The following is a 12,658-nucleotide window of genomic DNA, read 5'->3' as shown; positions in this document are numbered from 1 at the left end:
AATAAAATATCCCCTTTAGCTTATTCCCGCTTGCACACTTGAAGCTCCTAGACCTGGCCATAGATCCCTCAGGACCTATGTTCAATCTAGGAGCCTTTGAATCTGGCCACCTGTTTGAATGGAATAAGGGTTGGGGCCCTGCAGCTTCAGTAGTCACCCAAGCACAAGACTCAGCAGTCCCTCTGGTCTCCCCAGCCCTCTGCAGCCATGAGCTCTGATGCAGAAATGGCCATTTTTGGAGAAGCAGCTCCCTACCTCCGGAAACCAGAGAAGGAGAGAATCGAGGCTCAGAATCGTCCATTCGATTCCAAGAAAGCCTGCTTTGTAGCAGATGATAAGGAAATGTATGTGAAAGGCATGATCCAGAGTAGGGAAAATGACAAAGTCACAGTCAAGACCCTCGATGACCGGGTGAGTGTTGATGGCAGATGTCTTCGATAATACGGACATGCTCATTTTTCTTTGGAGTAGAATATTAGAAATTGCATGCTGGTCCTTTGGAATCTGAAGATAGAACAAAACTTAGTTTATCTGCTCTGCGGTGAACTAGCAGGTGAAAGCTGCTATTGCATGCATCTTCCCTCTTGCCTTTTTCCTTCTCCAAGGACTTGGGCTTTGAGGGGTTTCGTTGTGTTTGCTTTAGAGGAAGACAGCAGGTGAGGGCAGAAAAGGTTGGGCTACGTAAGGAAGAGGCTGATACTGGATGGGCCGACCAATTACACCTCTCTGGGCTGTAGAGTGGCTCCTACAGAGGAAGCTCTGGAGCTATTGATGCGTTCAATGTGGAGAATTATCATGTACCATTCAGTACTTACTGGGCATCCATCAGGTCTAGGTCCTAGCATTGATTGCTTTGCAGATATAAGCATACCTCTGCACCTGCTTTCCCAGAGTTTCCCAAAGATGTATATGGCAGGTATGAATCTCATTTCACAAACTCAGGCATATGAGACAGACCTTGCTTTTATTTTTATTAAACTTAGCCTCTGATTCCGGCCCCTTTTCAGTGGGCTGGGACAAATTTTTTTCAGTCACTCTTGGGGTCACTCCACCACCAACCACCTCAGGGATGTGTCACGTTTTCAGAACCTTACACAGCACCACAATGGGGATTCACAGCCTCCCTGGAGGATCTATTAAGAAATAAGCCCCAATCTGGCCAGGCGCGGTGGCTCACGCCTGTAATCCCCACACTTTGGGAGACTGAGGCGGGCAGATCACGAGGTCAGGAGATTGAGACCATCCTGGCTAACACGGTGAAACCCCATCTCTACTAAAAATACAAAAAATTAGCCAGGCGTGGTGGTGGGCACCTGTAGTCCCAGCTACTCAGGAGGCTGAGGCAGGAGAATGGCATGAACCTGGGAGGCAGAGCTTGCAGTGAGCCAAGATCATGCCACTGCACTCCAGCCTGGACAACAGTGCGAGACTCCTTCTCAAAAAGAAAAGAAAAGAAAAGAAATAAACCCCAGTTCTTAGAGGTTCAGGATACATAGACTTTGCCGCCTGCCCTTTGGCTACCTGGGGTGTCTGTCTTTCTTTTTCTAGTCTGGGGTGGTGAAGTGGAAATGCCTCCCTTCCTCAAAAAATTTGGTCTATACCAGCGAAACTCCTTCTTTTTACCTTTTCTGTGAAACTTTCAAAGTTTTCCTAAGGACTTAGGCTTTTGGAAATCAAAATCCAGGAAGTATTAAAGCTCTTTTCCTTTTCTTGACCTATTTTCTATCTTTCCTGAGCCATGGAGTACAGAGCCAGCTTGAATGGGGGAGAAAGTTGGGAAAAACACACAGAAGGGAAAAATAAATAAATAATTTTCTGAAAATATTCAGCAAAGAACCATGATGCACCCCCAAATGTTTGAACTATTAGAGCAGAGGTACAAATAATTATGGGAGCCTTGAAGCAATAGGGGAGAGAGGAGATGGGTCATGGAAGCGGTGATGCTAGAGATGAGCTTTGAAAGTTTCTAAACTAAATTTTCATGAAGACATTCGAGCTGAAGGAACCCTCATGAGCAGAGATATTGAGGTGGAAAAGCACAGAACACTTGGGAGCAGTTCTTTGTAACCTTCCAACCTTTGTTGTGCTCACCACAGCACTCACAATAAATAAGGTAAACAGAGGCAACCTGGCCTTGGGGCCCAAGGGCTCCAAAGCTCTGCACACCTGTAACCCACTCCTGGTACACATGATAACAGGAAGACGGGGGGCATCAGACCAGAATTGGTCACATAGTTTGACCAGAAACAGATTCTTCAAGAACTGTTATTTATGGATCATGTCTGGTCATGGAAAGGATCCACAAAATTATCCATCACAATGGGGTAATTGCTCCACGATATCTCACCACTTCCACCACACCAGTAAAGTGCAATGCAGGTACTTGGCTCACCCATTTATTACCTGCTTTTCCTCTCAATACCCAGACGCTCACTCTGAACAATGACCAGGTCTTCCCCATGAACCCTCCCAAATTTGACAAGATCGAGGATATGGCCATGATGACTCACCTGCATGAACCTGCCGTGCTGTACAACCTCAAAGAGCGCTACGCAGCCTGGATGATATACGTGAGTGTCTGTAAACACCTTTTTATTTCATGTCTCTCTCTGAGTAAAAACGAGATCCAAATGATAAATGTTCTCATTTTCCCAGACCTACTCAGGCCTCTTCTGTGTCACCGTCAACCCCTACAAGTGGCTGCCGGTGTACAACCCCGAGGTGGTGGCTGCCTACAGAGGCAAAAAGCGCCAGGAGGCTCCACCCCATATCTTCTCCATCTCTGACAATGCCTATCAGTTTATGCTGACTGGTGAGTAATTTCTTTGATTCACATTTTTTGAAGCCATCCTTAGTTAATTTTTCAAGCTTTTGGGGGGGCATTGGTCATCTGAATGGTGCAATAATCAAAGTGATCTTCGGAGAGTCCAATGATTTGGGGATGAAAAGCAAGGGGTACATCTTCCATTGCCAGTCACAGTGCATGACAAGGCCTGTGGTTATGGCTGAAGCTACACTGAGCTCATGCTTATTTGGGAGAAGGTGGAACGCAACGAGATGCCCTACCTTTGTCCCCAGGGAACTCTCAATCCAGGTGTACTTTGAAGATAAACTATATCGGTAACCACTCAGAGAAATGGGTAAAGCAGTTTTCCTGCCTTCTTCCCCAAACTCGGTCTCCCTATCAACTCCTTAAATTTCCAGAACGACCTGGGGAGTAGAGACATGGTAACACCGTCATGCCATGATGCCTAATATCAAGTCTGTCTGTTCAGCCTTCACCTGACTTGACTTGGAACAGATACTAGAAGTAGAAGCAAGGCTGGGCGCAGTGGCTCACGCCTGTAATCCTAGCACTTTGGGAGGCCGAGGCAGGTGGATCACCTGAGGTCAGGAGTTCGGGGCCAGCCTGGCCAACATGATGAAACCCTGTCTCTAGTAAAAATATAAAAAATGAGCCAGGCGTGGTAGTGGGCACCTGTAATCCCAGCTACTCAGGAGGCTGAGGCAGGAGAATTGCTTGCACCTGGGAAGAGGAGGTTGTGGTGAACTGAGATCTCGCCACTGCACTTCAGCCTGGGCAACAAGAGTGAAACTCCATCTCAAAAAAAAAAAAAAAAAAAAAGAAGCACACATCTGAGACCTATAGATGCTTAAAAATCATCTAATGCAATGGTGCCCAAACTTCTGTCATTTCTTTCTCACAATCACATTCCTTGCCATGTCTGCAAACTTAATATTTTTCTTGAAATCAATTAATGTTACATTAATTTTAAAGGGAAGACTAATGCCATAATTTCTATTAGTTTGCTACAGCTGCTGTAACTGAGTGTCACAGACTGGGGGGCTTACACAATAGAAATGTACTGTCTCACAGTTCTAGACGATAGAAGTCTGAGGTCAATGGGTCAGCAGGATTGGTTCGTGTGAGGACGCTGAGAGAGAATCTGGCCCATGCCTCTCTCCTAGCTTCTATGGTTTGCTAGCAGAAATCTTTGTTGTTTTTGATTTATAGAAACATCACCCTGATTCCTGCCTTAATCTTCGTATGACATTCTCCCTGTGTGCTTGTGTGTCTCCAAATTTCTTCTGTTTATAAGGATACCAGTCACATTAGATCAGGGGCTTGCCCTACTCCAGCATGACCTCATCTTGACTAAATACCTTACGTCTTATGTCCAAATAAGGTCACATTCTGAGGTACTAGGGGTTAGAAATTCAATATATGAATTTTAGGGGGACACAGTTCAAACCACGCTCTATTGTAAGTGAAAAACCAGTATCACTTTTCACAAGTAGAAGGTAAAGGTAAAAGAAAAATGCAATAAAACCAATCAGCATCTATAAATGTTAATGAAAAGCTGAGGCCCCACAAGCTCTGAACCTGACACTTGCTTTCTTTATGGAAAAGAAAAATGCAATAAAACCAATCAGCATCTATAAATGTTAATGAAAAGCTGAGGCCCCACAAGCTCTGAACCTGACACTTGCTTTCTTTATGGAAAAGGATGATGGAAAAGTGCTAGCAGGGAGTCAAAGATCTACGAACATGAGTAACTTCTACACTGTGGGATTCACCACAGTGAGTGGAGAATCACTCACCTCCCAGGCTGGTCATGTTGCACATTCCACATTTGAGAAATCTGCCTAAATTGTCCCAAAGAAGATTAGACATGCCCAAATCACACCACTGGTTAATGGCAAAGACATTAACTAGAGCCCATGTTCTCCAGCCTCCCCCAGTGTTAACTTTATTTTAATGTTCTGTTTGTTGTTTATTTGTTTTGTTTTGCTCCCCTCTGCATTTCTAGATCGAGACAACCAGTCTATCCTCATCACGTGAGTAACCCCTGTTTGCACCATCATGTCTTGGAAACCAGTGCCCTCCATGCCACTCTCCTTTATCCCATTTACTTTTAAATTGGCAGCGGAGAATCCGGGGCTGGGAAGACTGTGAACACCAAGCGTGTCATCCAGTATTTTGCAACAATTGCAGTTACTGGGGACAAGAAGAAGGAGACACAGCCAGGCAAAATGCAGGTGAGCAGTCACCTGCATCTGGAGGCTTATTGGAATAAGTGTCATTTAAAGCCTGGATGAGCACCAAGTGTATGCAGGGTATGTGCTCAGCAGAGATGACAAATAGGAAAAACTCTTTCTTTCCTCTCTGTTTCCTCACACAGAACACATCTGACATCAAATGTATGAGGTTTTCCTATGTCGAACAATTCTCCAATTCTCTGCAGACACCAACTGGGTGTCCTACAATTCAATTCAATTCTGATACTCACTACCTAGAGAAAGTATCACATCCCACAAGTTAAGGACTCTGTCCTGCAAAACTGCCCCCACTTTAGATACCAGGGACTAGTCCGGGCCTCCTGAACTTCTAACCAAGCAGCTATTCATCAGGGGAATCTCACAACCCCCTTCTCAGGTTTGCTAATTACCTAGAACGGTTCACAGAACTAGGAGAAACACTGCTTACACTTGCCAGTTTGTTATAAAGGATGTTACAAAGGATGCAGTTGAAAAGCCAAGTGGAAAAGATGTCTAGGGCAAGGTATGGGGGAGGGGCATAGTCTCTGCAGGTGACATCCTCCCAGCACCCGCAGGTGTTCATCAACCTGGAACCTCTCTGAAGCCTTCTGTGTAGGGTTTTTACAGAGGCTCCATTACACGAGCATGATTCATTAAATCACTGGCCATAGATGACTGACTCAACCTCCAGCCCTTTTTTCCTTCCCAGGGGTCAGGGATAGGACTGAAAGTTCCAACCCTCTAATCACGTGGTTGGTTCCCTGGCAACCAGCCCCCATCCTAAGCTTTCCAGGACTCCGAAGCCACCAATCATCTCATTAGCTCACAAAAAGACATTTATCCCTTCAGATATTCCAAGGGTTTTAGGAGCTTTGTACCAGGAAACTAGAAAAAGACCAAAATATACCATTCCTATTATATCACAGTATCACATGGAGCAAAGCAGGAAGTGGTTCCACCAGAATGGACTTGAGTTCTGGCACCAGCTCCATCAGCTACAGCTGAGGGACTTTGACCAACTCCACATCCTCCTCTGGAGAAAGAATGTTTACACCAGTGGTTTTCAAATTGGAGTACACATCAGAATCAACAGGAGGGATTCTTAACAAAGGGCGGCAGAGCCCAGGCCCAGAATTCCTGATTGTGTAGATCTAGGGTGGGACCTCATAGTTTGCATTTTTCTTCCTTTTTATTTTGTACAGACAGGGTCTCACTCTGTCACCCAAGCTGGAGTACAATGGCACACCATCATAGCTCACTGTAACCTCAAACTCCTGGGCTCAAGTGATCGTCCTGCTTCAGCCTCCTGTGTAGTTAGTACTACAGGAACCACCATGCTTGGCTCATTTTTTAATTTTTTGTAGAGATGGAATCTCACTATGTTGCCCAGGCTGGTATCAGACTGTTGGCCTCAAGTAATCCTCCTGCCTCAGCCTCCCAAAGTGCTAATTACAAGCGTGAGCTACCATACCTGGCATTTCTCCCATATTCCCAGGTAGTGTTCATGCTGCTGGTCCAGGGACCACACTTTGAGAACCGTTAGGTTTGACAATATTTTTTAAGTTGCTCCGGGCCCAGAAGGGTGAAGGTGAAAACTCTGCTTTCTAGAGTGGATTTCTGAATAATCATTCTCATATTTTTTGGTACATAAAAAACCTTTTTGAGAACCACTGTTTTTATTGTATTATCTCTTGGATCACTTGCTTTACTCACATTCTATATCTCCTTTTGAACACAAATATCTGTGATACTAGGTGGGTCATATTACATGCAATAACAGAGGTACGTGTTATTAAAATCTATGATTTATAATGAAATGTTATCAGAAAGACAGTCTGGATGTTCTGATGGAGGGAGTAATATTCCTGCCTAGAACCTGGCATGACCGGAAGTCACTTCGATGCTATGCTAATAAAAGCCTGTCTAGGATGGCACCTTGAAGACGCCTTAGGTCTGGTGGGGGTGGGGGTGTAGGTACTGCACTGACCACCAGGTGGAGCTGGTCGACACCTCTCCCTGAACCTGCCCAGAGCACCCATAATTGTATTCACCAAGGAGCTGCTTTAGAAAACCATCCAAAATCCTCTTTTTCCTCTTCTTGTTTATGATTAGGGAACCCTGGAGGATCAGATCATCCAAGCCAACCCGCTGCTAGAGGCCTTTGGAAATGCCAAGACTGTGAGGAATGACAACTCCTCAAGATTTGTAAGACCCAGCCCAATTTTCAAGTATCTTCCCAAAACCATACCCTCTCCTGAAATGCTGAATATGAAAAACTGCCCCATAAACTAGAATATACGGGGGACTTTTTCTACCGCCAAGTGATTGAGATCCGTCTACCCACCGGGAATATTTTGATACACTTTGAGGAAGGTGTTGGTTTGGCTCCGGCAGAGGGAGGATTTGCCATCCTACCCTAACTAGGCAATGTCACCTCACAGCATCCTGAAGTCACTCACATGATTCACATCCCACAATTAGAGATCAACTTTATGCTAAAATGGGTCTCTCTGTGTGGAAACATTTTAAAATGTAAACATCCATTAAGCTATATCTATTGACCTAGCCACGGAAACCTTAGTGTGAATTAAGTTAGCAGATTTGACCTCTTCCAACTCAGCAGGGATTGGGAGCATGGAAAACCTAGTGAAGGCAAAAGAGCTCAAAAATTTTAAATAGGCTGGACACGGTGACTCACGCTTGTAATCCCAGCACTTTAGGAGGCTGAGGTGGGTGGATCACTTGAGGCCAGGAGTTCGAGACCAGCCTGGCCAACATGGCGAAACCCCATCTCTACTAAAAATACAAAAAATTAGCTGGGCATGGTGGTGCCTGCCTGTAATCCCAGCTACTTGGGAGGCTGAGGCAGGAGAATTGCTTGAACCCAGGAGGCGGAGGTTGCAGTGAGCTGAGATTGCAACACTGCACTCCAGCCCGGGCAACAGAAGGCAACTCTGTCTCAAAAAAAAAAAAAAGAGATGGAATAGATTCATACTGAAGACACTGAAGGATGTGTGCCATCCTTCAACTTTTTACTTAGGATTGGCTTAATCAAAAAGACATTTACTTCCCATTGGAAATAAACACACATCCAACCCTCTATTTCATTTCACTGGCCAGTGGAGCAAGTACTCAGAGGCGAAGCCATCATTTGTGCCTATGGTTGCAAAAGTACATTAAAACTTCACACATCTCAGTAGTTGGATAGTCTCAAACTTGTATTTTGTCCCCCCTCAAAGATAAAATGGTTATCGATGAGGAAGTAGATACATTTATCAAGTACCATGGCTCTGAGCCTTGACTTTTGTTTCCTTGGATATGTGCTTTGCTCTGCCAATCTGCATGTGTATCCTCCCCGGTGCCCAAATAAACTCCTCTTCCTTGTGGAAGGTCTGGGCACATGTTACATGGCAGAGGTATGTTACCCATGCCTGGACCAAGTTAGTTATTGCACTGGCCTGATACCAGCTTAACGTGAAAGCCGATACCTTCAGGCACTCCCTGTTCTCATTCCCATTTACTGAGTGTATGGGCCTCTACTCTTAGCCCTGACCCAGAAGTCACAATCATTCTAATTATTTTGTCCTCTTTCCACCCTCCAAATATTTGCAGGCTAGGGATGACTTCCATTGTCTTCCATTAAGCAGCTAAAAATACTTAACACCCAGCACTTACAATGCACGCATGCCTTTACTGATCCTTCACTAACTTTTCCTAGGGTTCATTCAGAAAATATTGAGGCATTACTAAGTATCATCCACATTTCAGTTCACCCATTGCTGTAGGGGAACAAGGAAGAAAACATTTTTGTCCTCAAATTTGCTCGCAGTGTCGCTGAGGACCAATTAAGCAGATAATGTATGAAGCAGGTGCATACACACAAACACGCATATGAAATTTTACCTCCCACTCCCCAGAAAGTGGGCCGTCTAGACCCTGAGTTGTTCTTTTGGCAGCCAGAGAGCCAGGCCTGAGCCTGAGCCCGGGCCTGTGAGCTAGATTTGTCTGTAGTCAGCCATACGTGAAACTTAGGCAAGAAATCTCAGAAGTAGCATCTACTAAAATACAAGCAAAAAAAAAAAGTCAGACAGAACAATCCGACCAGTTAGAATTCAAAGGCGTTATGAAGATTCAAGAATCCAGGTATAAGAGAACAGGATAAAAACCAGGCAGGTAGTCAAGAATGGAGTAGTCCCAAGAAGAGAGCTGAAGAAGGAGCCTATGGGCATCCCCTGAGTTGTAGGAACAGGACCAGGTGCTTGGGTAGAACTACCTGAGTCCTGGCTGACCCAGCTTGGGAGCTCTGGGCACCAGGTGGAGAGGTGCCCATGTTCTGGCATCCCTTCCTCCCGAGCCAAAGAGAGGTCACGGTGGCCAGTATCAATGACAGTGAAGGACTGTTGGCGACAGATGTAAGCATGCCATTTATTTGTTTGTTTGTGGACAGAATTATTGAGTTTATGAACTGAGAGACACGTTAGTGAGCTAATGGGAAAACTGAAATCCAGGGATACTAAGTGATTAGACTCAAGATCTCAGAGATCAAGGGCTCAGAGAATTAGTACAGACTGGGCCCTCCCTACTCAGCTCCTCCTCACAGCATTCCAAAATGGGAATCCAGAAGGTTCACCGAAGCAGGCCTTCAGTTCTGTTCTCTAGCATTTTTGCATTTATAATTTATCTGTGGCAGCACCTATCCAAGGCCAGCCACAAAAACCGTATAAATCAAATAACTGTAACGTTTGTCCACCTGTTATTGGACAGGGGAAGTTCATTCGGATTCATTTTGGAGCCACAGGAAAGCTGGCATCGGCAGACATCGAAACCTGTGAGTCCAGACACTGTAAAACCGTTGGTGTTTTGGCCACAAAAGCACCACTTGAGAACCTGAAATCACGTTATTTTTATTACCTTAGATCTGTTAGAAAAATCCAGAGTGACATTTCAATTATCCAGTGAGAGAAGCTATCATATTTTCTACCAAATTTTGTCAAACAAGAAGCCAGAACTAATTGGTAAGCTCTTGGAATACTTTTCTTATCTTCCAAATCAGTGACATTGGAGGAAAAAAAAAACCCAGAGTAAGTTATGCACAAGCCATTAAAGGGATCTCTGTGTTCCACAGACTTGCTTCTGATCTCCACCAACCCCTTCGACTTCCCCTTCGTGAGCCAAGGAGAAGTCACAGTGGCCAGTATCGATGACAGTGAAGAACTGCTGGCGACCGATGTAAGCATGCCATTTATTTGTCTGTTTATGCACAGAATTATTGAGTTTATGAACTGAGAGACACGTTAGTGAGCTAATGGGAAAGCTGAAATCCAGGGATACTAAGTGATTAGACTCAAGATCTCGGAGATCAAGAGCTCAGAGAATTAGCACAGATTGGCCCCTCCCTACTCAGCTCCACCTCACAGCATTCCAAAATGAGAATCCAGAAGGTTCACCAAAGCAGGCCTTCACTTCTGTTCTCTAACATTTTAACTAGAATGCATTTTTGCGTTTATAAGATCTTCAACATAACATTTGTTGAAAGTTTTCATGTTGCAAAACCGTCTACATGGTTCTTCAAGAAAATTTAGAAAATATAAAAAAGTATAAAGCAGAAAACCAACCCCACTCTGTAACAGCCTCTCCATTTTTCTTTCTGCCTTTCACTTTAGGCTCACCTTAGACACCCAGCTCCTCAATACACCTGTCTGGCCTGTGGTGTTTATTTGGGGGAAGTACCTGCAGGATCAATAATCATAATAACAGTAATAACTAAATATATTGAGCACTTACATGTGCCAGACACTGAGCTAAGCGGCTTTACCTGCATTATCTCATTATAGTCTCAAAAGCAACTCTGGCGTAGGTGTCATTATTGTCTCCATTTTATAAATGTGGAAGCTGACTCTTAAAATATATATAATTTTCTGGAAGACATAGTTCGTCAGTGACAGAGTCTTTCCCTCCCTCCCTCCCTCCCTCCCTCCTTCTTTTCTTTCCTTTCCTTTCCTTTTCTTTTCTTTTCTTTCTTTCTTTCCTTCTTTCCTTCTTTCTTCTCTTCTTTCTTTTTTCAGACAGAGTCTCACTCTGTCGCCCAGGCTGGAGTGCCATGGCGTGATCTCAGCTCACTGCAACCTCCGCCTCCTGGGTTCAAGCGATTCTCTTGCCTCAGCCTCCCAAGTAGCTGGAACTGCAGGCATGCAACAACATGCCTGGCTAATTTTTGTGTGTGTATATTTTTAGTAGAATTGGAGTTTCACCATGTTGGCCAGGCTGGTCTCAAACTCCTGACCTCTGGTGCTCCACCCAGCTCGGCCTCCCAAAGTGCTGGGCTTACAAGCATGAGCCACTGCACCAGGCCCAATGACAGAGTATTTAAACACAGGTCTGCCTAACTACAGAACTTACATTTTTAATTAAAGTATACTATCTGCGAGCAATTCATCTCCACCCTTGTTGGCTCCACCCATACAAAAGCTGCAAGAGCTTGTGAAAAGGGGTCTTGCCCATCTTCCTAGAGACGCTGCCCCATGACCAGCTTCTTAGCCTTCATTTGGTGACATTTCCAGCTGATACTAATTGTTCTAAGACAAATAGAAAAACTTTCATGATAAAATAAACTTGTTATCTTAGGTCTAATAGTATTAAAAGAAAAATTTTAGACAAATTAAATTTAGCAGAGTTTACTTGAGCAAAGAACGATTCATGAGTTGGACTGCACTCAGCACCAGGAGAGGCTCAGAGAGCTCCACCTAGCAACATAGCAGTCAGTATTTATAGACAGAAAAAAGGAAGTGACATACAGAAACAGCTTGACTGGTTATAGGCCAGCCTTTGCCTTATCTGGAGGTGGTGTGAGGAAGCATTTGTGTTATATGGACAATGTCTCATCAGTTTGGCAGCCTGTGATTGGCTGAAGCTCAGCTACTGTGATTGGCTGAGACTCAGCTATTTGTCACAAGAATATACTCTTAGGTTGCAGTTTGTTTACGTACTAATTTAGGTTATAGTTTGCTATGTATGGAGGCAGTTTTAGACCAAATTTAATTGAATTTAAGTTGTTACATACTTTTAGTGAGGTTTCCCCAGTCTTCACTAACTTGTAAGCACAGAAAGGGCTAGGCTAATGACTGCAAGGCCGCCATCCCCTGAGAAAGGCCCACCTAAGGAATTCTAAAAGTCACCATGCCTAAGTCATGTCCTCACCTAGATACCTGTGACCAGATGTGGCTGTTGCTCCTTCCTCTCACAGAGCTTTTTTTGCTTTCTTTTTTTTTTTTTTTTTTTTTTTTGAGATGGAGCCTCACTCTGTCCCCAGGATGGAGTGCAGTGGCGCGATCTTGGCTCACTGCAACTTCTGCCTCCCAGGTTCAAGCAATTCTCTGCCTCAGCCTCCCAAGTAGCTGGGATTACAGGCTTTTGCCACCACCCTCGGCTAATTTTTGTATTTTTAGTAGAGATGGGGTTTCACCATGTTGGCCAGGCTGATCTTGAACTCCTGACCTTGTGATCCACCCACCTTGGCCTCCCAAAGTGCTGGGATTACAGATGTGAGCTACTGCGCCTGGCCTCACAGAGCTTTTCTAGCCTGCCTGGTAGAGTCTCCCTTTTTATGAACTCAAAGTCA

General features: G+C 44.5%; 1 protein-coding gene across 1 annotated transcript in view; it reads left to right on the top strand.

Moving 5' to 3' along the window:
• Positions 1 to 207: 207 nt before the first annotated feature.
• MYH13 (myosin heavy chain 13) overlaps positions 208 to 12,658 on the top strand; it is a 65,077-nt gene continuing 52,626 nt past the window's right edge. The window contains exons 1-9 of the mRNA XM_074018595.1: positions 208 to 411; positions 2,427 to 2,570; positions 2,656 to 2,812; positions 4,812 to 4,839; positions 4,929 to 5,040; positions 7,153 to 7,245; positions 9,805 to 9,868; positions 9,957 to 10,055; positions 10,166 to 10,269. Coding sequence (XP_073874696.1) covers positions 208 to 411; positions 2,427 to 2,570; positions 2,656 to 2,812; positions 4,812 to 4,839; positions 4,929 to 5,040; positions 7,153 to 7,245; positions 9,805 to 9,868; positions 9,957 to 10,055; positions 10,166 to 10,269 — 1,005 coding nt within the window. The remainder of the gene's footprint in view (positions 412 to 2,426; positions 2,571 to 2,655; positions 2,813 to 4,811; positions 4,840 to 4,928; positions 5,041 to 7,152; positions 7,246 to 9,804; positions 9,869 to 9,956; positions 10,056 to 10,165; positions 10,270 to 12,658) is intronic.

This window comes from Macaca fascicularis, chromosome 16, assembly GCF_037993035.2.
Source record: "Macaca fascicularis isolate 582-1 chromosome 16, T2T-MFA8v1.1".
In the NCBI taxonomy this organism is placed as follows: domain Eukaryota; kingdom Metazoa; phylum Chordata; class Mammalia; order Primates; family Cercopithecidae; genus Macaca; species Macaca fascicularis.
This window is presented reverse-complemented; position numbering and strand designations above follow the sequence as displayed.